This window comes from Chionomys nivalis, chromosome 7, assembly GCF_950005125.1.
Source record: "Chionomys nivalis chromosome 7, mChiNiv1.1, whole genome shotgun sequence".
NCBI classification, from domain to species: domain Eukaryota; kingdom Metazoa; phylum Chordata; class Mammalia; order Rodentia; family Cricetidae; genus Chionomys; species Chionomys nivalis.
In genome coordinates, this window is record NC_080092.1 from 68,859,546 (window position 1) to 68,886,378 (window position 26,833).

The window sequence follows — 26,833 nt, forward strand, 5'->3', positions numbered from 1 at the left end:
CTCCACTTTTCTCCTTCCTTCTACTTCCTGCCAATGCCTCTCACTTCAGAATCAACCAGAATCTAGCTGGAAGCAGAGAGCAAGGGTCTGGTGGATGCAGTTCATAGAAGTTGGGTTCCTGCAGTGTAGGGCAAGGTGAAGAGGGGCAGAGGGTGGATATGGACCAGCTGCCAAGTGTTCAGCTCGTGCTCTCTAGTGTTATGGGCTGAACTACCCCTCCCTCATTTCATATACTGAAATCCTCCCCTAAATCCATGAGAATGTGACTGCATTAGGAGACAGTCTTTAAAGCAGCAGTTGAGTTGAAACGTATATGTAAGTGTGGATCTTAACCCAGTATAACTGGTGACCTCATTTGAGATTACAACACACATATCAGCCAGGCAGTGGTGATGCACGCCTTTAATCCCAGCATTTGGGAGGCAGAAGCAGACAGATCTCTGTGAGTTCGAGGCCAGCCTGATCTACAGAGTGAGTTCCAGGACAGCCAGGACTACACAGAGAAAACCCATCTCGAAAAATCAAAACCAACCAAACAAAAACCACACACATATCTTTGTTCACAGACTATGTGAAGACGAAAGGAGAAAGCAGATAACTATAAAGATACAAGGCAAAGAACCACACTACAGCCCAGCCCAACCAACGTGATGGTATGTGCCTGTAATACCCACTACTGAGGAGGCCGAGGCCAGAGAATTGCAGAGAGATTGAGCCCAGTCTGGCCTATAGATTGAGTTTAAAGTCACTCTGTGCATAAGGCTTTATAGTGAGATTGTTTCCTCTTAATTGCAGATAGGGACTTACATAGCCTAACTTGACTTCCAAGTTGCTTTGTTCAGGAGGATGTCCTTCAACTTCAGATTCTCTTGCTTCTGCCTCTGGAGACCTGGGATGGCACATATGCATCATCATATTTTATCTTATTTGATTCTGGGTTTTGTATGCACTACGCAAGCACTCTACCAACTTAGCTGTATCCATAGACAGATAGCCCATCTCAATAACCCACCACCACGCTCTCGGCACGGTGGCACGTGCCTTTAATGTCAGCATTGGAGAGGCAGATGCAAGTAGATTTCTGTATTTCAGGGTCAGCATTGTCTACACAGTAAGTTCCAGGCCAGGCAGGCTACTTAGTGGTACCCTGTCTATACACAAACTTCAGCAAGCAACGGGCTAAAGGGATGGTTCATTTGAACACAGACTGCTCTGGTAGAGTCAGGCGAGAGCTTGTGTTTAAATGCTAGTGGATAGAATGGGTCACTTATCAAGGGGAAAACCAAACCAATTCCAGGTCTGGCACAGGCCTGTAGTCCCAGCTACTGTAAGACTACGGCAGAAGGATCACAGGTTCATGGGTAGCCTGGGAAACTTAGTGAGATCTTGTCTCAAATGAAAAGTGAGAAGAGGCCTGGAAGTACTTATAACTCTGCGGTAGGTAGACTACTTGCACATGAGACTCTTGACTTCCCTCCTCCTATAAGGTGATCTGTGGGATGCCATCAAAGGCCGCACTCCCGGTGGCCATCACAACAGTGGCACTATAAGCACCACGGGACAGTTGCTCACCAGTGCTTACTGTGTATCCTGTCCCTTTCAACCGACTCTAGAAGACATACAGCCCCCACTGTCCATTCTTTCTGTCCCTAGCTACCCAACATCTGCATCCTGTGTTATGAGCAAATGAGTCTTGGGTGTGGGGTTCTGATCAGCCATGTCCCTGTACCCCCAAGTATTCCTCTTTGCCCATCAATATTCTGGGTGGATTAAATGTGACAATAGGAAGAGAAATTTCAAAAGTTCTGGATAGATCACCCCAGGATAACCCACAGAGAAAACCCTCCACGTTGTAATTTTTTCTGAATTGAGAATTTATGTCTTTGGCTTTCCTCCATGAACTCAGAATGAACCTCTCTCATTCTTTTGCAGCATAGACCATCCTAGCTTACAGGGGTAGGCCTCGGAGGGAGAAGGGAAGCGTGTCTGTAGACTAGGCCGGCAGATAGCTCAGACACAAGACAGGATTAGAAAGTTGTTGAGGACTGGGAGAGTTATATTTAGCTAGGAGCATGTTTACTCTCCAGAGATGATGACTCCCCTAGATCTTAGAGACTAGGACCTAGGAACACTTCACAGCTGGCCCAGGGCCCAGAGTCTGTCCTTTTCTCTTCCTTTTGCTTTTTAGGTTAAATACAGAGTATAGTGTCCTGGTTTATAGGTAGTGGACTTGCAGGCACACATCTCTTCTTCTTTTTTAAGAATTATTTTATTTTAAAAACTCTCTCTGTCTCTCTCTGTCTGTCTGTCTGTCTGTCTCTCTCTCTCTCTCTCTCTCTCTCTCTCTCTCTCTCTCTCTCTCTCTCTCGTGTGTGTGTGTGTGTGTGTGTGTGTGTGTGTATGTGTGTGTGTATGTATGTGAAGTACAGGTGCAGGCTGGTGCACGCAAACTTCAGAGCCATCAGGTCTCCCTGGAGTGGAGTTACAGGCTGTTGTGACGCTAGGAACTCAGGTCCCCTCTATGCACTTAACTGATCTGCCACCACTCCAGCCCCTGGGCCAGAGTCTGGGGGCAGCGGTGATGCCACCTCTCCGCTCAGGCCTCAGGTCACTGCAGCTCCTGCTGCTAAGGCCAGTTTTGGTAAAGTCTTTTCAGGTCACCGGTCTCCAGCGTTAGGCCAGGTAAGGTAGCACTGTCGGGTACAAGAAAGTGCCCAGGTTGGGCTGGAGCCCCATTCAGTCAGGGGCAGATCAGACAAAGGTACTTAGTTCCTGCGGCTTTGCTTTCTCATCCTTAATGAGGATGAGAACAGCTACGCTGTGGGTAGGCGGAGTTATCTGTGAGATAACGAAAACTTTCCCTGCCTTCCCTCCTGGGACCTCCCTTGGAGTGGGAGGATTTCGAGATGACCTCATGCTTTTTCCTAAGGACAAAGAAAGATAATGGGCTCCTTGGAGACCTAGTGTGTGACTCAAAACATTCTTTGGGTCAAAAAGTTTACATATGAATACAAACTCTTTACAAGGCAAAGTAAAGAGAAAAAACACCTCTGAATTCACACTTGCATTTTTGTGCTGGGGATAACTGAAGTCTGGTTTTCTTTGGCACAGATTTTATCCTCATATAAACATTGGCACCTGTGGATGGGTGTTTTCTTTTTCCCCTCTCACAGGATGGAATTCCACTCAAGAGGTGCAGGTTTTTTTTCATTTGATCACAAGCCATGGACACGAATCTAGGTAAATACAGATGGACCTAACCTAGTTTGTTAATTTTAATAGCTGCATAAGGTTTCATAGAACACATGAATTCTAATTTTCTGGCCACTTTTTTTGTTTGTTTGTTTTGTGTATCTCTACACAACCCTAGCTGTCCTGGAACCCACTATGTAGACCAGGCTGACCTCGAACACACAGAGATCCTCTGCATCTCAAGTTCTGGGGTTAAAGACGTGTACCACCACGGACAGGCCATTTGACGAATTTTAATTAATTCATTAATTAATTATATGTGTATGAACATTTTGCCTGCATGTTTGTCTGTGCCTGGTACCTGCAGAGGTCAGAAGAGGGCATCGAATTCCCCGGAACTGGAGTGGAGTTACCGGTGGTTATGAGGCACTGTGTGAGAGCTGGAACTCGAATCTGAGTTCTCTGGAAGAGCAGCCAGTGCTCTTAACTGTTGAACTCTCTCTCCAGCTCGAGGGAGTTTTTATTTTTAATCTTGTCATTACAATCAACAATGAGGACCCTACACAAACACCTTGGAAATGCCTCAGTTTCTACGTAGTGCTTTTCCTGATCTAAGGCATCCATCCCTCCAAATCCATATTTTGAACAGCTGAACACTGACAGCTTATTTTCCCCCAGGTTTTTTAGCTTCCTCCTCCGAAAGCGTTAGTTCTGAACGCTTTCCACTTTTTGAACTCCAGAGCTAGCAGGCGGGCGAGGGACGCCTCCAGCGGAGGAAACGCTGCTTGCAGGCAGCTTTCCGCTGAGTGTGAAAGCAGATTGCTCCAGCGAGTCCCGCTGAAGGAAGGAGGCCTGGACGCTCGTGTTCCCTGGGAAAGTGACTTCGCCTCTCCCTGGGTCTCAGTTTCCTTCTGCGTAGCCTAACTGGTCAAGATTAGGCCTGGAGCTGATGACCTCAAATGCCAAGACTGGTTGGTTGTCCCGACTGCAGGGTGTTCCTCATCTCCGCAAGCCCCATTGTGTTCCCTCCACACTGCCCGATCTGCCGGAGAGAAGGAAGCTTCCTACAGTCAGAAAGAAGAAAGCAAGTGCCACACTCCATCTTAGCTCTGGACCAGTCGTTTACTACTCCTGCGTAGCTTTGGTGCACTCCCGCCCTTTTGGCTCGGTTATAGATTGCTCCTGTCTGATACCCCCCCCCCCCGCGCCCCGCACGAGTAACCGAGCGCTCCCGCTCAGCCGGTCGTTTGCTTCTGTCTGGCTCCGCCCTCCGGGTCCGCTGAGGCGGGACTGTGATCCTCGGTTCGGTCCGCAGCTTGTTTCCCCCTTCGCTTGCTTGTGGCCGCTTCCGCTTCCGGTAACAGCTAGCGGCTTTCTGCCCTAGGTAGCTATGGCGGGGAGCCGGCTGGAGACGATTGGGAGCGTGTTTACCCGGTGCGTGCTCCGAGTCGGGCGTGAGCAGGGTTCCCAGCGGGTCACGACCCACCTGGCGTGGCCGGAACGGGACGCGGTTGCGGGTGTCCGAGCCCGGAGAGGCCCTCGTGCTCCCTCCTGGCTCGGAATGTTTGTCGATGTCCTCTTGGGGTTCTGATCTGTCACTTTAAAGGTTGTGTTTTCGCCACCCCACTTCGGTGGAGGCGTCTAGATAAAGAAGAGGCTGAAGGGCTTGACTGGACGGTCTTTGCGTTTCCACCATGGGACGGTGGACGGGCTTGGGGGTGGGATGTGTGCAAGAAGATGGAGAGGCTTCAAGTTGAGTGTGGTGGCCCATGCCGGTACTCTGAGCACTCGGGAGGCGAGAGACAGGACGATCGCCACAAGACCGAGGCCAACCTGGGCTACGTAGCCAAGTTCAGGTCACTCAGGCTACTGGCGAACTTTTGTCAAAACAAAAAGACAGCCTGGCATGGACACGCTGTAATCCTCGCCCTGGAGAAATCCAGGGAGGCACTAAGTTCAAGGTTATCCTCAACTGCACACAGAGTTTAAGGCTATCCTTAAACTCTGAGACCTAAACAACAGGATTTAACACTTTATCCTTGCTAGGTGGCTGTGGGATGTGGCCATGTCTCCTTTAGGTGGGAAGCCCTGCTCAGCTCACCTGAGCTACGCTGCTCTGGCTGCCCCAAGTTGGTTCAGGGACTTTTGCAGGCTGCTGTAATCGACTGACCTTGGTTCTGTTCTCTCTCTAAGGACGAGGGATCTGATGCGTGCTGGAGTGTTGAAGGAGAAACCTCTGTGGTATGACATATATAAGGCTTTTCCGCCGCTCAGAGAACCTGTCTTCCGAAGACCCCGTTTGCGATATGGCAAAGCCAAAGCTAGCATCCAGGACATCTTTTACCGTGAGGATCAGATTCGAGCGTGAGTGGCTATCCCCGTAGTTCGCGCTGTGCAGCCGACCTTCAGAAAGGAAGGTTTTTGTCCAAGTCTGCTAACAGCTGACAGGGGCTTGCTCTGGGGGGTTGGTCCTGTATAACAAGGAAGACAGTGCCATCCCACGCCTCCTCAGTGGTGAGAGGAAGCAAGTGTTAGTTGGCTCGTTTGCTTGAGACAGGGTTTCCTTGTGTAGCACTGGTTGTCCTGGGACTCTCTCTGTAGACCATGCTGGCCTTAAACTCAGAGATCCACCTGCCTCTGCCTCCTGAGTGCTGGGAATAGAGGTGTGCCCCACCACCACCCAGCAGAAACAGAAGTTCTAAGAAGTGGAATCTGGAGCCCCCAAACTGACAGAACATTGCGGCTAAAGTTGTCTGTTTACTGGCGGTCTTTTTTTGTGAGGAACCATTGTACACCCTTCACAAACATCAGCTCATAGACTTTAACCCTGTCGGCAGGCGGTTCTTATTCCTCTGTTTTATTCAAGAGAACTGTGAGGCTCAAGGGTTAACTGCCTGTGGCTGCACAGGGAGGTAACAGATCTGGGAAATAACATCTGATGCCAAGCTTCAGTTGGCCACCACATCTCCTTCTTTGGAAGTGGAAATCAGAGGAATATGGTCTGTAGATTTAACATCTAGCAATCACTGAAGCCACACAGGAAAGAACGCTTAGGACTGCAAAGCACTTAAAGTAATCATCCCCAGAAATTTGAAGAAAGTGCTTGGGTACTTTATTTCTTTAGCATCTATTTCTTCTTTTTTCCCCTCTTGAAACAGGATCTTCCCGCCTCTGCATGTATTATATAAGTATTATAGGCGTGTATCACCATGTCTAGTGTATTAATACATATTCATCATAGAAAACTGAGAAACAAAGGGGAAGCACAAAGAAGAAAGAACAGATCCCCCATCACTCTGTCTTTTGAGGTAGTGGTTTGAAGGCAGCTCCTGGAACTTAGGTTTGTCATGTTGGAAGCACTGTCCCCGGAATCCTGTTCACACCATAAGACAGGTCACGAGTGTAGCAGAGCTGTGAAGGTGAGGGGAGATGCTCTTTACATTTTTTTCCTTCAGTTTTTCTTTTTCTTTTTTTAAATATTTATTTACTATGGATACAATATTCTGTCTGTGTGTATGACTGCAGGTCAGAAGAGGGCACCAGGCCTCATTACAGATGGTTGTGAGCCACCATGTGGTTGCTATTGTTGCTGGTTTATATATGTAGAATTCACTACATGCATTTGTCTATTTAGTGTGTGTGTGCACTTGTGCACATGTGTGTGAGCATACATGTAGGGTCAGGACAACTTGTGGTGGTTGGTTTTCTCCCTTCGCCGTGTGAGTCCCAAGTATCAAATTCTTGTCATCAGGCAAACCCTTCTTACTCACTGAGCCGTCTCGCTGGTCCCAGGCCAGCCCTACCTTTTCTGAGTTACCTTTAAAGTCCTAATCAGGTGTTGTTGACACAAATGAAAATATGTATTCTTTATTTTGCTTTCTGTGCCTTCTAACCTAACCTAAATAATGTTGGAAAATAGTGTTCTAACATCTTTTAAATAATAAAGAGCAATTCAGATGTCACAGCCTAAGGGCATGGTGGCTCCTGTGTATAATCCCAGCACCTGGCAGGTGAGGCAGGTGGATCAAGAGTTTGGGGTTAGCCTGAGCTACATAGTGAAACTCTGTTCAGATAAGCAGGGGCTGTATCGCAGTGATAGAGCGCTCACCTCACATGTGTGAGGCCATGGGTTCTTCAGTCACTAGTTCTGTCTTTCTGACCCTCACCCTAGACAAAGAGACTGTCTTGCTTACTGCCATCTTCTCGTGCGCAGTCCGGTTCATGGCCTGGTTGTTTATAGCTCTCTGTTGATGAAACGCTAATGACGTAAGGGTTGGATGGAACCTCTAGGCTGGTGGAGAAGAAGTTGAAAAGGAAGATGGAGAGGTTAAGAGTTAACTAGTTTTTGCTGTTGTTTTGTGTTTTGTGTTTACTCCAGTGGAAGGCGAGTTGAAATCAGTTTTCTGTAGCTTCTTACGTCAGCCTCCAGAGTGCTGGGATTACAGACATAAGCTACCACTCTCTGCTCTGCCTGGCTCTTCCTGAGGTGGCAGGACAAGCGTGTTCTTGCTCCCTGAGACTTTCCAAACATTTCTGCTTATGTTTGCTGCATGTACTTGGTCAGGCAACTTTTTTTGCTTCCCTTAATGTGGCCTCTTTATGCTTTGCTGTCCTAGGAGGTGAACTCAGATTCCCGTACATATTGGGCAAGCACTTGGCCCGTGAGCCACCACAGATCCTTTTGGTTGTTTGGTTTAGAGACTCAACTCTGATTCCAGAGTGGGTGGGACTTGCTGGGTAGACGAAGCTGGCTTTGGACTTAGAGATATCTCCCACCTCTGAGAGTGCTGTCTTCTTGCTGTGTCCTTACTTGGGAGAGAACAGAAAGGAAGCATGCCTTCTATCTTTCCCTAAGGACACCAATACTGTTTTATTTAAGGGCTGTACTTGTGACCTGATGAACTCCCAGAGTTCTCAGCTTTACTTTTTTACACCTTGGGCTTTCCATGGAGGAATTCTTAGTTCATAGCAAGCACTACCTGGAAAATGGACGAAGAGTGTGAATGGTTTACAGGAAAGGAATCCAGTTTGCTGGCAGACTTGAAAAGATTTCTAATGGCATTCTGTTTCTTTTGGGGGGGATGGTTGGTGGTGCTGAAACTGTTTATAATTTCAAGTTTATCTATTTGGCAAGGGTCATGAAACAGGAAAACAGGCATTTGTGTATTGTAGAATTTGCCTGAGTATAAATTTGGCACAGCTGCTTGGAGAAGCACTTGGGCAGTTTGGAAGGTTGGTTTTGGTTTGTTTGTTTGTTTTAACATATAAATAGCAATAGTTTGACCTTGCACCCCCATTTGTGGAGTTAGCCCATGGACTGACTGGTACCTATGCCAGGCAGCGCAGGTGTTCTGCAACAGTCTTGATGTGAAGGACTAGAAAGAGTCTCTGCGCTGATTTGAGATAATCTCTAAAAACACAAGCTGTGGGGTGAGAGGTGTGAGTGCATCATGGTCCTGGGCCTCTGTGGGGGCTGATCAGAATGTTCTGGAGGGCCAGCAAGGGGACTCAGTGGGTACAGGCACTTGCTGCCAGGCCTGATGACCTGAGTTCAAGCCCCAGAGCCACATGGCAGAAGGAGAAAATCCCTCAAGTTGTCCTTTGACCTCCACTCGTGTGCTGTGACACCTACACTCACTGAGACGTAATCTTAAAATGTTCTGGGACCGTCGTGGTGATAGTCGTTGGCTGATCGCACTGTCACTGGCGCACTTAGGGATTTTGCAGTTTTTATTGTATTTTATTAAAGTGGAGATGTGCATGTATATATGCACATGCTGCAGTAAGTGCTACAGCATGCATGTAGAAGCCAGAGCACAACTTAACAGGAGCCCTGTCCTTCCACCATGTGGGTTCTAGGGATCAAACTCAGGTTGTTAGGTTTGGCGGCAAGTGCCTTTTACCTTCTGAGTCACCTCAAAGGCCCAGCAAGGATTAATTTTTGATACACACATACTTCCCCAATTAAAAAGGAAGATAGGTACCCCTTCTTTGGGTTAAGAATGTGGCTGGGGACTTGAAGAAAGCCCAGTGTGTAAGAGCACTTGCTGTGGAAGCTTGAAGACTTGAGTGTGAGTCTTCAACACCTTTGTGAGAAGCGTGTCCTGCCTACGTGTGCCTGTAACCTCAGCCCTAGGGGGCAGATCTTGACAGCTTGCTGGCCTGCCACCCTAGCCAAAGTGGTGAGCTCGCAGGCCAGGGAGAGACCTGGTCTCAAAGCGCTGGAGTGGAGACTGGTGGAGGAAGACACTTGATGTCCTGCTCTGTCCTCCACGTACACCCGAACACTCAGCATGCACGTGGCACAGACACGCACAGACACAGACACAGACACACACACACGGAATAATACATCTGTAGTGTTATCTGTGGTGGGCTTTTCTGAACGTGGTGACACATGAGAAACTTGCTTCCTGAGAGGGGGACAGAGAAGTTGGGGCAGATGGGAGAGGGAGTGATCGTTCTCACTGAGATTCCTTTGTCTCGCTTGATGCATGCCTTGTTCTTTGGTTTAGGCTCTGTATCTTCGCAGGGCCTAGCAGTTATTCTGTATTCCTTCTGCCCCCTTCCCCATAACCTATAATTGGAGATTCAGATTGTTTCTGTGTTTTCTAGGAAATTCTTTTCTGCCTATGGATCTGGTCACAAAGCTTTTGATCTGTTTAACCCAAACTTCAAGTCTACTTGTCAGCGGTAAGTATTTCCCCGGCCTGAGTAAATCAAGCTCCCCTGAGGGTTCACCTCGTTTGTGGGGCGGGCGGCAGGCTTGAGACAGGGTTTCTCTGTAGCCCTGGCTGCCCTGGAGCTCACTCTGTAGACCAGGCTGGCCTTGAACTCACAGAGATCCGCCTGCCCCTGCCTCCCGAGTGTGGGATTAAAGGCGTGCGCCACCACTGCCCGGCGAAGCTGTCATTTTGAGGAGTGTGTGAAGGGTGCTTCTCTAGGCAGCTCTCCGGGGCTTGCTTGCTATTGTGTGGCAGATGTCGCCACAGCCCCAACACTGGCCTGGGAATTGCAGGTTTGTGGAGAAGTACATGGAACTGCAGGATCTCGGAGAGACAGATGAAGAAAAGTTGTTTGTGGAGACGGGGAAGGCTTTGCTGGCAGAAGGCGTCATTTTAAGACGAGCAGGAGAAGCACGGGTGGTGAGTTCCTAATTGTCAGAGCTGGTGTTGGGCCGGGGGTGGAGCTCAGCAGGAGCATGTGTGCTCAGTTGTGCATTTGTGCGAGTGTGAGCGCGCACACACAGTAATTTCAGTGGGTGTTGTCTCTCAGTAAAAGGGGTGGTTTGCTTCCTGAAACCTTGGCTGGTGCCTTTAACCCCAGGTCAGATACTGTTGTATTGAATGTGTGGGACTCTGTGTGCTGTTTATAGCTGTTGGTCTCTTAGAATGTGGTTCTAGAGAAATTTTTGTGCACTTGCTGCTTGTCATAAGAGAATTTGACATGAGATGGCGTTGTTAAATGTTTCCCTAATGCCAGAGTATGTATGCTTAGTCACACAGCTGCAGCCACTATGTACACGGGCAGCATGTGAGAGACATTGCTTGTTCCTTGGAAGTAGTCACATTCCCTCAAACCCTACAGGTCCGGGTCAGACCCCATGCCCCATTGGAAGGAAACCGGCCTCAGGAAGACGCCCTGGAGCAGCAGGAGACGAGGACGGCTGTCTCCCCTCCCTGAGGCCTTCTGTGCACTGAGCATGCCCACCACCTGGGACGCCGCTCAACTGAGATGCTTGGGTTCTGTTGGTCTCCATCCCAGGCCTTCTCTCAGTTGCTGTTTCTGGGTTGTCATGAATCGCATTCCCGTGCTTTGAAAGCTCCAGTTTTGTGGACTTTTATTTCACGGTATTGTTAGATAAAGGTTCTCTAATGCTTTCAAAGTAAATGGCACCAGGAAGCCTTTAAAGGTGCCCCGTGCTGGCTGTGGGCCGTTGCATCTGAACTGTGCCGTTTTTCTCGTCTGGATCCCTCCTGCAGAATTCTACTACTCGCCCACATGGTGCGGTCCCTTGGCAAGTGTTTCCATCTGCAGGTGGTGTTTGTACTTTCTCTGTAGAGCTATTGACTGCAGCGTGAGAGGCCCAGCCAGCTGCAGTAAGACTGAGGACCTGTCTGATGCGAACTAAGACCAAAGCCACCACTCAAATGTCATGGGTTAAATGTGTTGGAGGTGGTTAGCATGGGCTTGCGGCTCACAGGCTGCAACATTAGGAAATGTTTGTTGAATGAATAAATGATCACACCTTACTCAAGACTTGCGTTTTTCTTAGTACCTGGATTTCCAAGATGGCAAGGCTTGGGGCAACTGATGGCCTTCTCCATAAACATCCTGCCTCCCCGGTCTGCTCCATCATACTGGGTTTTACTAGTGAACGAGATGCCCGTTGTGATGCAGCTCCTGTATTTGTGGGTAGTAGTTCTCATCTGTAGTCAAAAGCAGCTTCAGGTGTTCTTATCTTCAGTCTCTGTGGTTTTCTCACACAGTTCTCTGAGTGCAGGCCTTCCCTGTCTGGATGGAAGAACAACACCCGTGTCTTAGCCTTCCACCTCATTGCCTGTGAGAGCTCCATGAAGGCCTTTAAGCCCCTAGCCCCCGCTGCTTCCAGCATTGCTCCTGCCTTACCATTCCTCATGACTCAGATGGAGAAGCAAATCCCGTCCTTTTGAAGATATTAGACATGAATGGATCCCAAATACTTGGAAAGACTGGGGACAGCAGCTGACAGTGGTGCCACAGGCCTTGTTCTCAGGAGGGCAGCCCAGGAGCTGGCTCAGTGCCTCTTCCAGTCCTTACATTTCTGGGTTTTTATTGTTTGAATTCTGCTTCTCCATCAGTGTGTGAGAATGCTTTTCTCCATGTGTTCTGAAATTGAGTCAGCCTGTGGAAGGGAGGGGACGCAGGATAGCACCTCTGAAATGGGGGAGAGCTGCTACACGGGCTTGTGAGGTTAAGGACTGAAGTCCCGGTTTGTGCAGAAGCCTCTCTCCGGCTGCTGTGGTGTTGGAAGAAGATGGAACCCCTTCTTGCCTTAGGAGAATCTACAATGAGATTGAGAAGAAACAGCGGCGTGGATAGGTTTTTGAACGGCTGTAGAAACCTGTGGTAGAGGGTCCAGGGAGAGGCTCAGTCAGAGGACTTGAGTTTGATCCCCAGCATCCAAGTAAAAAGTAGAAGCCAGCCCACACACGTAATCCCAATGCTAGGAGAAGGTTAGTGGGTCCCGGGGCCCAGCCAGCTAGCCTCCTTGGTGAGCTCCAGGCCAAATTACAGCTATGACTCAAAGACAGGGTGGGTGGCACCTGGGGAATGACAGCTGAGGTTGACCTGGTTCCCACATGTGCATGTACAGCCATAGTCACACAAAAGGAAGCTTGGTAGAGGTTGGGGGCGGGGGAGTGGTCCTCTTTGGATTAGTCTTGGAATATTGCTTGGGGGAACCTGGAAAATTCTGTGCTCTGTGCTGGACTCCCTCCCCCGTTTAGAGATCAGGTTCTATTTCAAATGGTGGCTCGGTTTGGGAATCTTGTGGTTCAGGTTGAGCATCAACTCCCTGCTGAACCCCCAAAGGGCCAGCACTCAGGCCTTCACTATGGTTTGTCTGCTCAGTCTGCCCCCGTACTCGCACCCAACTTCCCATGGCCTGCATTCTGCTCCAAGCATTTCCTTCCTATTAAGCGCAAACAAGGACAGACATTTTCACTTTGTGAGCGCTGAAGCATTGAACAGCTTCAGGAGCAGGCCCTCCCAAGAGCTGGAGCAGCTAGGGAGCTGAAGCCGGAGGCAGGCGTCCAGGCTTCAGTGAACTTTGCAGAAGACAAGCCTGAAGAGCCGGGTCCTTCTGGATGCTCGTTTGTCCTGGCGTCACCTTGTGCCCATCACAGTCACCAGCTGACAAGATAAGGGCAAGCTGTGCCTGGACTTGCGGCTCGTGTCGTGAGGTGAATTGAGATGGCGAACGCACAGCTTACTGGTTTCCTTACAGGTGTGGATGGGAAATGGGTTTGAGCAGACAGCGACATGGAGGGGCTCAGATGGGTAGGAAAGCGAGCGCGGAAGCTGTGTGGTGAAAGCAGCATCAGGTAACAGAAGACTTGCTCAGGACTTGGGAGGGGGACGGGGGGAGGAGGTGGCTCGTCCCAATTACAAACCCCAGTGACCAGGAGACGGGCAGTGTTATGAGGAGGAGACCAGTGGGAAAGGAATCGGCACGCTCAGGGAATAGGGCTTTAATTCTGCTTGGGTGGAGGTGATGGCTCAGTGCCCATGTGGCAGGGATGGAAGGCCTGGGTATTTAGGAAACGGACAGTCTTTAATAAAGGAATAAGGTTCGGAGCTGGGAGAATGAATGAGCTACCGGTGGGGGCAGTGGGGCGGCGCTGGCAGGGGCAGGGGACAACACAGGAGGTGTTCTCAGTTAAGGGGAGGAAGGAGAAAGGCAACCAAAGTGCAGTTAGCGGCTGAGGAGATAGCCATGTCAGTGAGTGTCCTCACCTCTACACGTGTTTGTATACACACGTGAGCACACATAACATGCATGAAATTGAAGCCAAGTGTGGCAGTGCATATCTAATCCCATCCCTTTAGGAGTCTGAGGCAGGAGGATTGCCACAAGTTTCAGCCATTAAAGTAGGTTGATAAAGTTTTCCCTGAGTTTCTACCGATACCCGCCTAGCTCCAGAGGATCCAGATGTGGCCTGCTTGGAGTCCCTGGACCTCGTCCATTCTCTTCAGAGCTGGCTGTGACCAAGCCTAACAGGAAACTGGATTGGGTTGGCAGTTTTTCAGAGGCTGTCTTGGAGTGAGGGCATCTGACACAATGCGACCCTGAGAGTAGAGGCCAGCTGTGGCTGCCTCAGCCAGAGGTGGTGGAGTGAGGGCGGGGCAGGGAAGTGGGAGGTGGTGGAGTAAGGGCGGGGCAGGGAAGTGGGAGCTTTCGCTTTCTCCCTGCCCTCTTCTCGGGAGGTTTATTCCAGAGGCTGGGTGAGCTGTGGGCTGCCAGGGCATTTCCATGAGCTGCTTGGTGGAGGTCACCTTGGCTGGCAGAGGACGTGGAAAAAAAAACAAGAAATGCCTTCCATGTCACTCTTAGAGTAGTACTCAGTGTGGCATGCTGGCCCTTGATTGGATGAGTCCAGCTCCAAGGCAGTTTCTGTGGAGATGGTGTGCCCAGAGAGTGGCTATTGCTGAGGCCTGGTGAGAAGGTTGCTAGGGGAGGGTACAGAGGTAGAGAGTAAAGTGTCATGTCCCCTAAACACGCCACTGTCAGCTACCATTGCTTCCTCCCACCGGGGGATTGCATTGGGAGTTTTTGTTGTTGTTGTTGAATTGCTAAGCTGACAATCACATTGCATTTCAAGCTTAATTTTACCCTTGATTGACGCTTCTCCGAGACTCTAACTTAAACATCAGTCACCTGACCTTCTCACTGCTCGGTTCTTTTAATTAAAAGATGGGTTCCAAGCAACATCGAGTAGGGGTCCATTTATTATTTATCAAGCATTTGCCTTCCAGCAGTTAGTGAAAGGTCACTGGCTTCAACGGATGCTTTGTTTTTGGTGAGCAGCTTAGATGAAAAAGATAGACCGTCAATCTCGGCTCCCTCCTGTTTGCTTACTGGCAGGACACTGTTTAATAGTCATTGTGGCATTTAGGATCGCAGGCCTCGGAATCAGGCAGAAAAGTGCACGTGCGTCCCTTGCCAGAACACGTCTCCAAAAGTAAACATCAGGTTGTGATTATGGTTAATAATGAGATATTGATTGTCTGAAAATGTCACCGCCCGGGAGTAGTCAGCTGCGGTACCACTAGATGGCGCTGCGCTCTCACGCTGCTCAACTAGAAAGAGAGCGTTATTTCCTTGCCTCCAGGTACCTCGTTTTTCAAGGTTGGAAAGTGTCCTTGTGAAATAACGTTCTGCGGAAGTCTTGGAAGCTGAGGTCCTAGGGTGCTACTGGGATGGAGTAGAGATGGGAGGGAACAGGCCACAGGACAAATGGCAGAGGCCTGCGGGTATATGTGTATCGGGGGGATGGGGTGTGCAAGGAGCTTACTGCTGGGCCCCTGAGACTGCCCAGAGCAATGTTTCTGAACACTCTTTACTCAATGACTCATCTGCAGATTTCATGGAGAGGAAGAGGGAGGGAAGGTGGAGGCAGGGAGGCAGTGGGGAGCAATGGGAATCCCCGATCGAGAGAAACCAAAAGCCAAACCTATGACTGTCTCGTGCAGGGAGGAGAGTCAATTTCCTAATCTGTAAAAAACTGCACCCTTAGCACCCAGCTCACTGATCAGAGGGCAGCAGAAGCTGGAGGCTTGGCATAGTCTCTACCCTCTGTGTCTAGGAAAGCTGGGGAGGAATCTGCCTTAGATTAATGCAGATGAGAAAGAACACGGTCATTTGTGTGAGCACTTGGCTCTCTCAATCCTAGCCCTCCAAAGTTACCACCTCTTTTGTGTGTTGTTTGTTTTTTTTAGGACAAAGATCTCAGCTGGGCAAGCAGGCATGCATCTTTAATCCCAGCACTAGCGAGGCAGAAGCAGGCAGATCTCTGAGTTTGAGGCCAGCCTTGTCTGCAGAGTTCCAGGACAGCCAGGGCCACACAGAAAGCCTTGTCCTGATAAAAAAAAAAAAAAAAAAAGAAGACTAGGGTCTCACTGTATAGCCCTGGCTTCCATACTTGGCTGTTACTATCTCCTTCCAGCACCGTATTCATGAATAAATAAATATGCGTTTGGAAGTGAAGAGCAAAAAAAGAAACAAAAAATATCTTAGGAGGGTGTCTACTCTTGGAATTTACCCAGTGGTGGTAGGCTTCATTAAAAACAAAAAAAAAAATTTATTTTTATTTAGTTACTTCTGAGAAAGGTAAAAAAAGAGGGAGAGGGAAAGGAAAGGAGGGGGGGAGAAAGACAGAGGAAGAGAGACAGGGTGCAGCAGACCAGGCCAGGGTGGCCTTGAACTGACTGTGTAGCTGAGAATGACCTTGAACTCGCGACTACGCCTGCTTCCACCCCTCCAAGCTGTTAATCCTGACTTGCACCAGTGTCAGTGACTCCCCTCTGTGCCTTGCCAGGCCTCATTCCTACCCGTCTGCTGTGTACACGCAGAAGCAGTGACGACAGGGGAAGGCTCTCACCTTTCTCCTCTGTTGTCCCGGATCCTGATGCTCATGGCTCTGAACACATCACTTAACCATTCTGAGCCACATCCGGTCCCAGCACAGAATTTGGAACCTAAGTACATGTGTCAAATGGATGAACTGACGAATGGGGAGCCATCCTGACCATGGAGATGACAAGGTCAGCATCATGTTCATGTGCAAGTACCAAAGACAGCTAGATGCAGTCTGCAGTCAAACTCTGTAAACACCCAGGCTTTCCACAGCTGCAGAAATAAAGATGCAAGGAAAAGGAATCAACCCACACCGTGAGCGTGCAGAGCCCAGCACAGAGCGGCCTGCACCCAGGGCTGACCGGTGGGGACATTCAGCCTGCTGAAGAACTCTGAGAGAGAGGCTGGCTGCTCAAACCCTCTCAGCATGCTTGCTTTAAACTCCAAGATGCTTCTGTGTAGCGTGAATTCTAATTGGTCTTAATAATAAAATCCTGGAGTCAGATATCGGGGTAAATGCTGAAAGATCAGAGGCATAAAGAAACCAGTCACTAGAGAGACCCTTTTCCTCTACCGAATCCTCAGACCAAAGTGGGCAAGATCCTGTCCCCACAAATCCTCAGACTGAATGCATGAGCCCCTGTCTCCTTCCACCTTATATTCCTATCTTTGCCCAGCCATATCCCTTCCTGTCTCCACCTTCCTAGTGCTGGGGTTAAAGGTGCATGAATCCCAAATGCTGGGATTAAAGTGTGAGCCATCACCGCCTGGCTCCGTTTCTCTTTTAGACTGGATCAATCTCGTGTAGCCTAGGATGGCCTTGAACTCACAGAGAGAGTTTCTCTGTAGCTTTGGAGCCTGTCCTGGAGCTAGCTCTTGTAGACCAGGCTGGCTTAGAACTCACAGAGATCAGCCTGCCTCTGCCTCCCGAGTGCTGGGATGAAAGGCGTGCACCACCACCGCCTGGCCTCTATGGCTAACTAATGTGACTAGCTCTGCACTCTGATCTTCAGGCAAGCTTTGTTTGTTATAGTAAAAACAAACTCTCACCGCATTTCTGTGCTCTCTCTTGAATATTAACAACTTCCTAGGAGTCCCCTGGGGCTTTACCACCAGCCTTCCTGGGCTCTGCTGAGTGAGGCGAGTAGCCTTTCCATCCTGGCAGCCGGACGCCACTCACGCACTCGGAGTAGATGTCTTCAGTGCCAGGGCTGTGGCTGCCAGCCTGGCCTCTGTGTTCTGTGCCAGAACCAGGGCCTTGATGGAGTGTCCACGAGTTTGAGGAGAGTCTTATCCAGGGTGAGCTTGTTTTACCTCCAGCAATGCATCAGCGGCTGCCTGCCTCCCACCTGCCTCAGGAAGGCCCATTGGCTCTGGGGATGTCTGAGCTGCTGCTGCTGAATCCTCTGTCGATGCTGAGCCTGTGGCCAGCATCTCAGGATGCCAGGGCATGCTCCTGCTCTGCAGACTATTTCTGCATCCTGAGGACATGTCACTATCCATCTTTTTGTTCACAGAGACCCACGAGAGAATGTTCTGTCACATCTTAGTTCAAGGAAAACTGGCGCCGCTTCTAAACAAGGGGGAAGATTTATTTTTTTATGGCTTCGGTAAATCTGGTGTCTTAGTTTCCAGGTTAGCCTTGACTGCTAAATTCAGTTAAATCTACATTTGGGCATAGCTCTGGTGTAGTATTCTTAAGCATAAAAAAAGAGCAAAGACTATCTAAAATACAGCCACATACATGCAGATGTTAGCCCCGGCTGTATACTGCTCTGAGTTTGAAATGACTAAGCTTATAAAATTCCAACAAAGTGTTTCTATGTAAATTCTTGGTCTTGTACCCTTGTGTCATCTTCTTGGACTTGGAGCTTATCTTTCCCATTAATTTTTCCCCCAGAGGCCTGGTTGATGGTTTGGTGATTAAAAGCGCTTGCTGCTCCCCTAGAGGGCTCAAGTTCAGTCTCTATCGCCCACGTTGGACTTCTTACGATGCCCTATAACTCCATCTTAGGGGATCTGATGTCCTCATCTGACCTCCTCTGGCACTGGCACAGACATGGCATTCATCCATACAGACAGACAGACAGACACATAATAGACATACAAATAAATCTTAAACCTGGTATGGTGGCGTACCCCTTTACTCCCATCACTTGGGAGGCGGAAGCATGTGGATCTCTGTGTATTTGAAACCAGCCTGGTTTAACCTAGCAAGTTCCCAGGATAGCTAAAGCTACATAGAGAGACCCGGTCTCAAATAAATAAATAAATAAATAAATAAATAAATAGAGGCTGGAGAGATGGCTCAGTGGTTAAAAGCACTCACTGACTGCTCCTCCTGAAGTCCTGAGTTCAATTCCCAGCACCGACATGGAAACTCATAACCATTTATAACTATAGTCTCATGTAATTCTCATGGAATCTGCTGCCCTCTTCTGGTGTGTAGATGTACATGTAGATAAAACAATATCCATGGACATAAATAAATCCTTTTTTTAAGTGGACTACCCTTGGGCTGGAGAATTGGCTCAGTGGTTGAGAGCATTGCCTGCTCTTCCAAAGGTTCTGAGTTCAATTCCTGGCAACCACATGGTGGCTCACAACCATCTGTAATGAGGTCTGGTGCCCTCTTCTGGCCTGCAGACATACCCACAGACAGAATATTGTATACATAATAAATTTAAAAAAAAAGTGGACTACCCTTCTCACATGCACAGCCCCTTCCTGGTGCTGAGGCTGCTGTCTAGGGTGCTGTAAGGACCATTACTGTGCCTGTTACTTTGTGTGTTTACAGGGAAGAACTCTGAGCCAGGACTTCCCTCTTCAGTGAGATTGCGAGACTGGGCAGCCCATCCTTAGCTTTCTGAGCCAGGCGATTAGTTCTGCATGACTGGCAAGGATGTGAGAGCGCGGGATCCTCACCATTTCTCCTTGCTTTACCCTGCTTTTACCTAAGTCTTGTTTAGTATTTCATCACCTTCACTCCGATCTCCCCAGTGCCTTCATTTTCATCGTACTGTGTGCTTCTGTGAACACCCATTTCTCCACTTTCTCCCCTATTTCCTTTTTTAAAAAAATATTTATTTATTATGTATACAATATTCTGTCTGTGTGTCTGCCTGCAGGCCAGAAGAGGGCATCAGATCTCATTACAGATGGTTGTGAGCCACCATGTGGATGCTGGGAATTGAACTCAGGACCTTTGGAAGAGCAGGCAATGCTCTTAACCTCTGAGCCATCTCTCTAGCCCCCCCCCCCCATTTCTTCTGAACAAAAACAGCATATAAATAAAGAAAAATCCAATGAGTCTCCATGGATGAAGAATACAACGTAGAGAGGGAAGCCTGAAGACCTTGAGGCCCCCAGAATCAAGAGGGTCACTCACTATAGGACTAACCCTGGTGGAGTGATTTCTTCTACTTCTGCTGTGGTGCTGGGGCTCGAACCCAGATCCTCTGGTATGGTAAGACAGTGTTCTACCCAACTGTGCTGTATCTGAGCATGTCAGATGTCTCTCTAGAGTAGCCGCTCTCTGCACACTGTGTTACTCAGGCTTACAGTAGCCCCACGGATCAGAATTGCCATTCAGCACCTCGATTCTAGTGAGGTGGGTGGTCTCCTCCAGTCTCTGCATCAGACAGTACTGCAGGGATGATGTGACCCAGTGGGTAAAGGTGCCTGCCACCAAACCTGAGAGTCTGAACCTGACTCCCGGACCCTCAAGGTGGAAGGAGAGGACTGACTTCTGCAAGTTTTTCTCTGACCTCCACATACACACCATGGCACACATTAAATAATAAATGATTTTTAAAAATGGTTGTGTGTGTGTGTTTGTGTGTATGTATATGTATGATGTGTGTGTATGTGTGTATGTCTGTGGGGTGTGTGTGTCCAGTGTGTGTGTCTGTGGTGTGTGTGTGTGTATCTATAGTGTGTGTATTTGTAGTGTGTATGTGTCTGTGGGCTGTGCGTGTTTGCGTGTGTATGCATGTGTGTATGTCTGGTGTGTGTTTATGTGTGTGTGTCTTTGGTGTGTGTGTGTACATGTACAGGGTGGATGTCAACCTTGGCTATCATTCTTCAGGAGAAGCTCACCTTGTTTGTTTGTTTTTTAAGATTTATTTATTTATTATGTATACAGTGTTCTGCCCGCTTGCACTCCTGCATGAAGGAAGAGGACCCCAGATCTCATTACAGATGGTTGTGAAGCTCCATGTGGGTGCTGGGAATTGAACTCTGGAAGAACAGCCAGTGCTCTTAACCTCTGCGCCATCCCTCCAGCCCCCATGCTCACCTTGTTTTTTAAGATGGGGTTTCTCATTTAGCCTGAGGCTCACTGATTGGGCTAAGTTGGCTGGCCAGTGAGTCCCACGGATCCTCCTGTCTCCATCTCCCTAGAGATTGATGAGAAGCAGGCACCACCTCGCCCAGCTTGTGCCAGGGTCATGTGAATGATCAAACTCATCCTCATGCTTGCGGAGCAGAGAGACTGAGTCAGCTCTCCCAGACCCACGGGCTCTGATTTTAACTAAGGCCATTCCTGTTGGGTGGTCCAGGCTGTAGCTTTCGCAGTGCTGGGTGGTGGCTGGGGACCCTTGGCATGGACTACAGAGTGGATGCCACTCCTTAGGGGTAGGGCATGCAGCGGCCCTGCCCCCTACGTAATAAGTCCTTAGAGAGAATGCTCAGACATGACAGGCCTAGAGAAACCCCACAGACAGGAGTGGCCTTCCTGCCCTGGCTCATGATTTCACACTTTAAAAACCCAAGGGCATGAGAGAGCTCCTGTCTGGATAAACATTGGTTTAGGAAAGGAGAGCCCAGTGTGGGCCCACACTGACACCAGCCATGTCAGGACACGGAGCGAGCTGCTGCCCATCACTTCCTCCCCTGGCCACCGCAGACTTATTGAGCAATATACTATGAGTGTGCCTCACTCTGCTGATGTGTTATGGATAAGTCATTAAGGAGGCAGCTCACCGCAGTGATGTATTGGTGTGATAGATCATCAGACTGAAGCCTTCTCCCGACGTACGGGCTGCCTCAAAGGGTGGTGGCATTCAGGGGAGAATTAACCCAGCAGCAGAGCTGGCTTAATTACAGGATAAAAGGTTCGGGAAGGCTGGGCTGAAGTCTACCCCACCAGCGTTTTGATTCTCGATGTAAAAATATAATTGGGCTTCCTGAGAGAACTTGTGATTATTTTCAAACAGGCTTCTTCTTTATCACAACAGCACAACTCGCCACTTGGCTGCAGGGGTGCTTTCTGCTGGAGGTCGGGGGTTGTGTGTGTGTGGGGGTGTCTTCGAGCTCTCGCCATATCTGAATTATTGTCCTTTTCTATTTGTAGGCCACAGAATGAGTTACGGGAGATAAAATCCAGGAGGCCTGTCTTACAGGCCTTCAAAATAACGACCATTGGGATTGAACAACTCATCTAGATGAAGACTACCTGAGGTAGGGAATCACAGCTAGTCAGCTCCATCAGGGAGCTCATGAGGGGACAGGGGGCTTCCCTGGGTATCTGAAGGTGTGAGTGTCTTAGGGTACCATTATGCTGAAAACTCTTCAGATAGTTTTGTCTCTAATTGAATTGACACCACATTGGGAAACAGGCATTAGTACTGTTATCCTCAGTTGTCAGACAACAGAACCAGCCCAGAGCTGGCCTTCTGGCCAAAGTCATACAGTTGCTGGCTGTTGGAACTTGAGTATTGTATGCTACAGGGGATTCTCAGCTGCCTTCTCCCATCCGAAGTTCTACTTTCTCTGAGGACCCTAAAGCTGCCCTGCTCTGACCCACAGATCACAGCATGCACCTAGAAAGATGTGTTTTGGGGCCCAGTTAGTAGAGTGCTTGCCCAGCATGCTCAAAGCCCTGGGTTCCACCCCCGGCATGGCATAAACCAGAAACGGTGGCATACACTCGTAATTCTATACTTAGGGAGTAGAAGCAGGGGGACCAAGGGATCAGGCTCCATCTTTGGTTACACAGAGAGTTTTGAGGACAGCTTAGGCTACATGAGAACCTGTCTCGACAACAATAAAAATAGTTGAAAAAGGGGTGCTTTTTAGAAACAGGGTCTCTCACTCTGTAGACCAGGTCAGAAAAATGGCTTAGTAGGCAGAGTTGCTGGATACCAAGCCTGGCAAACTGAACTTGATCCCGGAGACCTACATGGTTTGGAAGGACAGAACTGACTCCCACATGTTGTTCTCTGACCTCCACATATGTGTCATGGCATGTGAGCTCCCACATACATGAACATACTCACACCCACATACACACTAAACAAAATGAAATAAAATTTTAAAAAAGCCCTCTGGGTGGTGGTGATACATGACTTTAACCCCAGCGCTCAGAAAACAGAGACAGGGGCTCTTTGTGAGTTCAAGGCCAGCCTGGTCTACAGAGTGAGTTCCAGAATAGCCAGGGATACACAGAAAAACCTTGTCTCAAAAAACCTAACTAACCAACCATCCACTCAGTCAACCAACCAACGAATCAAACAAACAAACTCGGTGAGACTTGGCTCCTGGATACTGACTGGTGCTGCACACGATGGGCATAAAATGAGTCTTGTGATAAAACCACTTACTCTGGCCTCTAAATCAAGGCCATCTCCTTGTGAGGGACAGCAATCTGGGTGAGATAAGATGGATAATCCTACATCATAGAATTTATTAAAGATGTCTAGATTAAAAATTGGGTTGTCTGTCAATCGATCAACCTGTTTTCTCCGTTTTTTCTGTCATTTGCTAAAAATACTCTTGCATACTCCTGAGTCCCCCGTGGACCTCAAGAATGCTGGTAGCTCTTCCCCCTTCTCTTTGGAAGGACAAGCTTGGCTAATGCTCCCTCGCAGAGGTCCCTGGATTTGCCCTTGTCTTACAAAGTATTTACTATAGTTGCCTGAAGTTCTCCCCAGTCGTGTGGTTTTGAGGGAGGGAGATGGGCACATGAATGTCTCTGACCAATGAAGTGTGGGATGAGGCTGCCTTTTCCCGCTGCTGGGTAACTTTCATAATCTACAATGGGAGAGGACAGGCTAGGAATAACGTGTAAGGTTCCACTGTTTGACAAGCGGATGGACAACTGCAGCGGTCCCTTAAGTCCGGGAACTGAGTCTGCATCCTTTGGGTTTCTGAACACATTGACCTGAGCTTGGGAGAAGTCTGAAGTCGAGTTTCCTGGAAACAGACCCTGAGCTGGAGAGCTACAGGCAGGATATGAGACGGAAGTGTTATCAGAAGATACACATGGAAGAGGGGGTCAGGAAGGCAGGATCCAGCAGAGGAAATGCTACCCGCAGTGTGCTTGGAGGCTTCAGCCAACCCCAATGGGACCTCGGGAGCTGGGCTGGCCCTGCAGGGCTGTCTGAGGTAAAAGGTAGGAGTGCTGGACCTTTGCCTCCTCCTCTCTCGATCTAGCAGTCAGTTATTAACTGGCTGTTGCATCCCATCGGAAGAGATGTCATTCAGGTAAAGCAATTTCCAACAAGGGATGAAGTTTTGAGCCATCAGCATCCCATATCCCAGTAGTGGAGGGCTGCTGTGGATACCTTCAAGACAGGTTGGATGGACGGTATTCCCGACAGCCACCCTTCCGGCTGCCTAGACTTTCTTATTCTCATAGTGAGTGTGTGTCATCTTTAGCGGTACCTCAAGGGTGGTGGTTGGTCTTGTTTCGTGGAGTAGTAGGAGAAACCAGAGTCCCAGATGATACATTTGACATCACGTTTCTGGTGATGTTCATTATGATTCTTTCTCTACCGCCCTGTCGCTTGTCCCAGCCGGCATCTCTGCTGGCCTGAGTGACTCGTGCTTGTTAGGAAGGATGACCCACACTCTCATTCCTGGCAGTATGGATACTTGGTCCTAGTTCTTCGCAGGTCTTGGATGTCACTCGTTGAAACTGGGAATCGGAACACAAGAAATGGCTGAGTCGAGCCACCTGGGAACCAAGGGTGTTCTTCAATCTTCAGTGAAATGTCAGCAGCCCCGGCTCACACCCACATGATGATCTATGTAGTTAGTGTGACCTGTTTCCTCCCCCGCCAGCTTCCCAGAAGGCCCCATCTACCCATGAGTGTGACCTGAGGGAGGAGGGCCAAGGGCACCATCACTGTGTGATGTGGGAGTCAGGGCTACTATTCTGGTAGCCTCCTTGGCTGACCCCACTCATCCGTCTAAAGGCCAATGGCTGGGCTTGGCTGTCCTGGTGGTTCAGTGGCTCACACAGAGCGTCATTCACGTGGTCGTTCGTCACCGTCACTCAGAAGCTTCGTCTCTACCAGTGCCCAGCTGCCTTCTGGTTGTGGCTTGTTGGTTGGTGTAGGATTCTTCCTGCAGATGCCATGTCTTGGTTTAGAGCCCTGGGCATCTGTAATGATCTTCTATTGGGCTCACCCAAAGCTCCACGTGGGACCCCTTTCACAGCTCTAGCGCCACGGAGCCCCCACAGTCCTACAGTCTGAGAGGTGGGGCTGGCTGTGCCACGGCCCCAGGCTGCTGTGGAACACCTTCCTGCTCTGAGCACACGAAGAGCTGTCAGTCTCCTTGTGAGTGGATTTCAGTGGAACACCGAAGCCTAGTCAGTCTGTGGTACTAACAGAACTTGCCAAAGTCTACCGAGATCACACTTTCTATTATTTTAAAATCCTTTATTTAATAAAAAATTGAATTAAAAAAGAATTCTATCCACAAAGAAGGATTAGAGACTCGGTGGTCTTTAGGCACGGAAGCAATAGAAACGAGACCAAGTCAAGTGTGCAGGGAATAAGGCAAGGCCTTTCCCTGCTGCCAATCTTCCTGCAAATGCCTACATTCAGTTTAGGATGCTGGGCTCCAGGCTGATAAGGGAGCTTACCTTCAGGCGTGATGACATGACTCCGATTCCTAGGATCCACACTGTGGCGAGAACCAGCTCCTGTAGGTTCTTCTCTGACATCCACGTGGACATAAATAAACAACTAGCACCATTTTTCAAAAGAAACTGAACTTGAAGGAACTCTCAAACCCAGGGTCCTCAGTTCCCTTTCCAGGCCGAGAGGTCACAGTGCTAAGCTGGGTGTGGTGATTCACAGCTGTCAACCTAGCACTGGAGAAACTGAGGCAGGAGGATCAGGAGGAGGTCAAGGCCAGACTTTAAGGGGCTTCACTCCTGAGCAGAAGGGATCGGGGTGCTCTCTGGACAGAGAAGTAGCTTGTATTGGCTTGCTGAAAGACTTGGGATGCTCAAGAAGTCTTTGGGGTGGGGTAAAAACTACCACACCCAGGCGTCTGCAGTGCCCCAGGAGAGCAGAGGTGGCAGCAGCTCCAGCCGGAGCTGGACCACACCTGACAGGTCAAGACAGCAAGAGCAGGACCACATCTCCTGCTGCATGGAACATCTGTAGGTCCGAGTGATACTAAAGGGGTACCCTGGGCTTTTTGGTTTTTTTTTGTTTGTGTGTTTATTGCTGCTAAAAGTCAAACACCTTTCCCAAGCTACCACTTATGCAAAGATGGTCTGAACCTGTGGTTGGTTCCTAAGGGGCTTTGTGTTATGGAAATTAAGTCAAAGGAAGGCAGCTGAGCTACAGAAACATATTAAAGAAAGCATCAAAGACATGCTTCAATTCCGACCCCTCTGGACAGCGCGGTGTGTGTGTGTGTGTGTGAGAGAGAGAGAGAGGGGGGGGTGTCTGGAAGTGGCTGGCGCCCCTGCAAAGATGAATAGGTCACAAAAATCAAGACCTCGCACACATCTTGGGAGAACAGGAGGTGACTGGAAGCCCAGAGAAACCACTCACGGCCAGTAGGAATCAGAGTTAGATCCAAGTAAGAATTCAAATCAGGAGTCGAGTAGACAGCAAGCTGAGCAGAATGAACTGGGGTGCATGGCAGAAGTCTTCTCCTAGAGTCCTGAGTGAGAATCCTGACCTGAGCAGGCCAGACCACAGCTTCTGGTACTGGCGTGGCAGCCACAAAAACTGTGTTCTCTTGTTTTACTCAAATAACAACCATTTTTTTTGGGGGGGGTCTCATTGTACAGCTCTGTCTAGCCTTGGATCAGTCTGTGTGAACTAGGCTGATCTCAAATTCACAGAGATCTGCCTGCCACCTGCCTCCGCAGTGCAGGGATTAGAGTCATGCACGATCATGCCAGCTCACAGTCTTTTTAAAAAATTTTTAAATTGCTTTTATTGAGCTATATATTTTTCTCCACTCCCCTCTCTTCCTCTCCCCTCCCCTTCTACCGTCCCCCATGGTCCCCATGCTCCCAATTTACTCAGAGATCTTGTCTTTTTCTACTTCCTATGTAGATTAGATCCATGTATGTCTCTCTTAGGGTCCTCATTGTTGTCTAGGTTCTCTGGGACTGTGATTTGTAGGCTGGTTTTCTTTGCTTTATGTCTAAAAGTCACTTATGAGTAAGTACATGTGATAATTGTCTTTCTGGGTCTGGGTTATCTCACTCAATATGGTGTTTTCTAGATCCATCCATTTGCCTGCAGATTTCAAGATGTCTTTATTTTT

At 49.0% G+C, this 26,833-nt stretch overlaps 1 protein-coding gene across 1 annotated transcript; it reads left to right on the top strand.

The window, feature by feature from the left end:
• The first annotated feature begins 4,473 nt into the window (after positions 1–4,473).
• Mrps23 (mitochondrial ribosomal protein S23) lies at positions 4,474–11,444 on the top strand. Its single transcript, XM_057773296.1, has 5 exons — positions 4,474–4,626; positions 5,386–5,556; positions 9,808–9,885; positions 10,211–10,337; positions 10,780–11,444. Exons 1-5 carry the CDS (start codon positions 4,583–4,585, stop codon positions 10,873–10,875), a joined length of 516 nt encoding a protein of 171 aa, XP_057629279.1. The 5' UTR covers positions 4,474–4,582; the 3' UTR covers positions 10,876–11,444.
• The last annotated feature ends 15,389 nt before the right edge of the window (positions 11,445–26,833 follow it).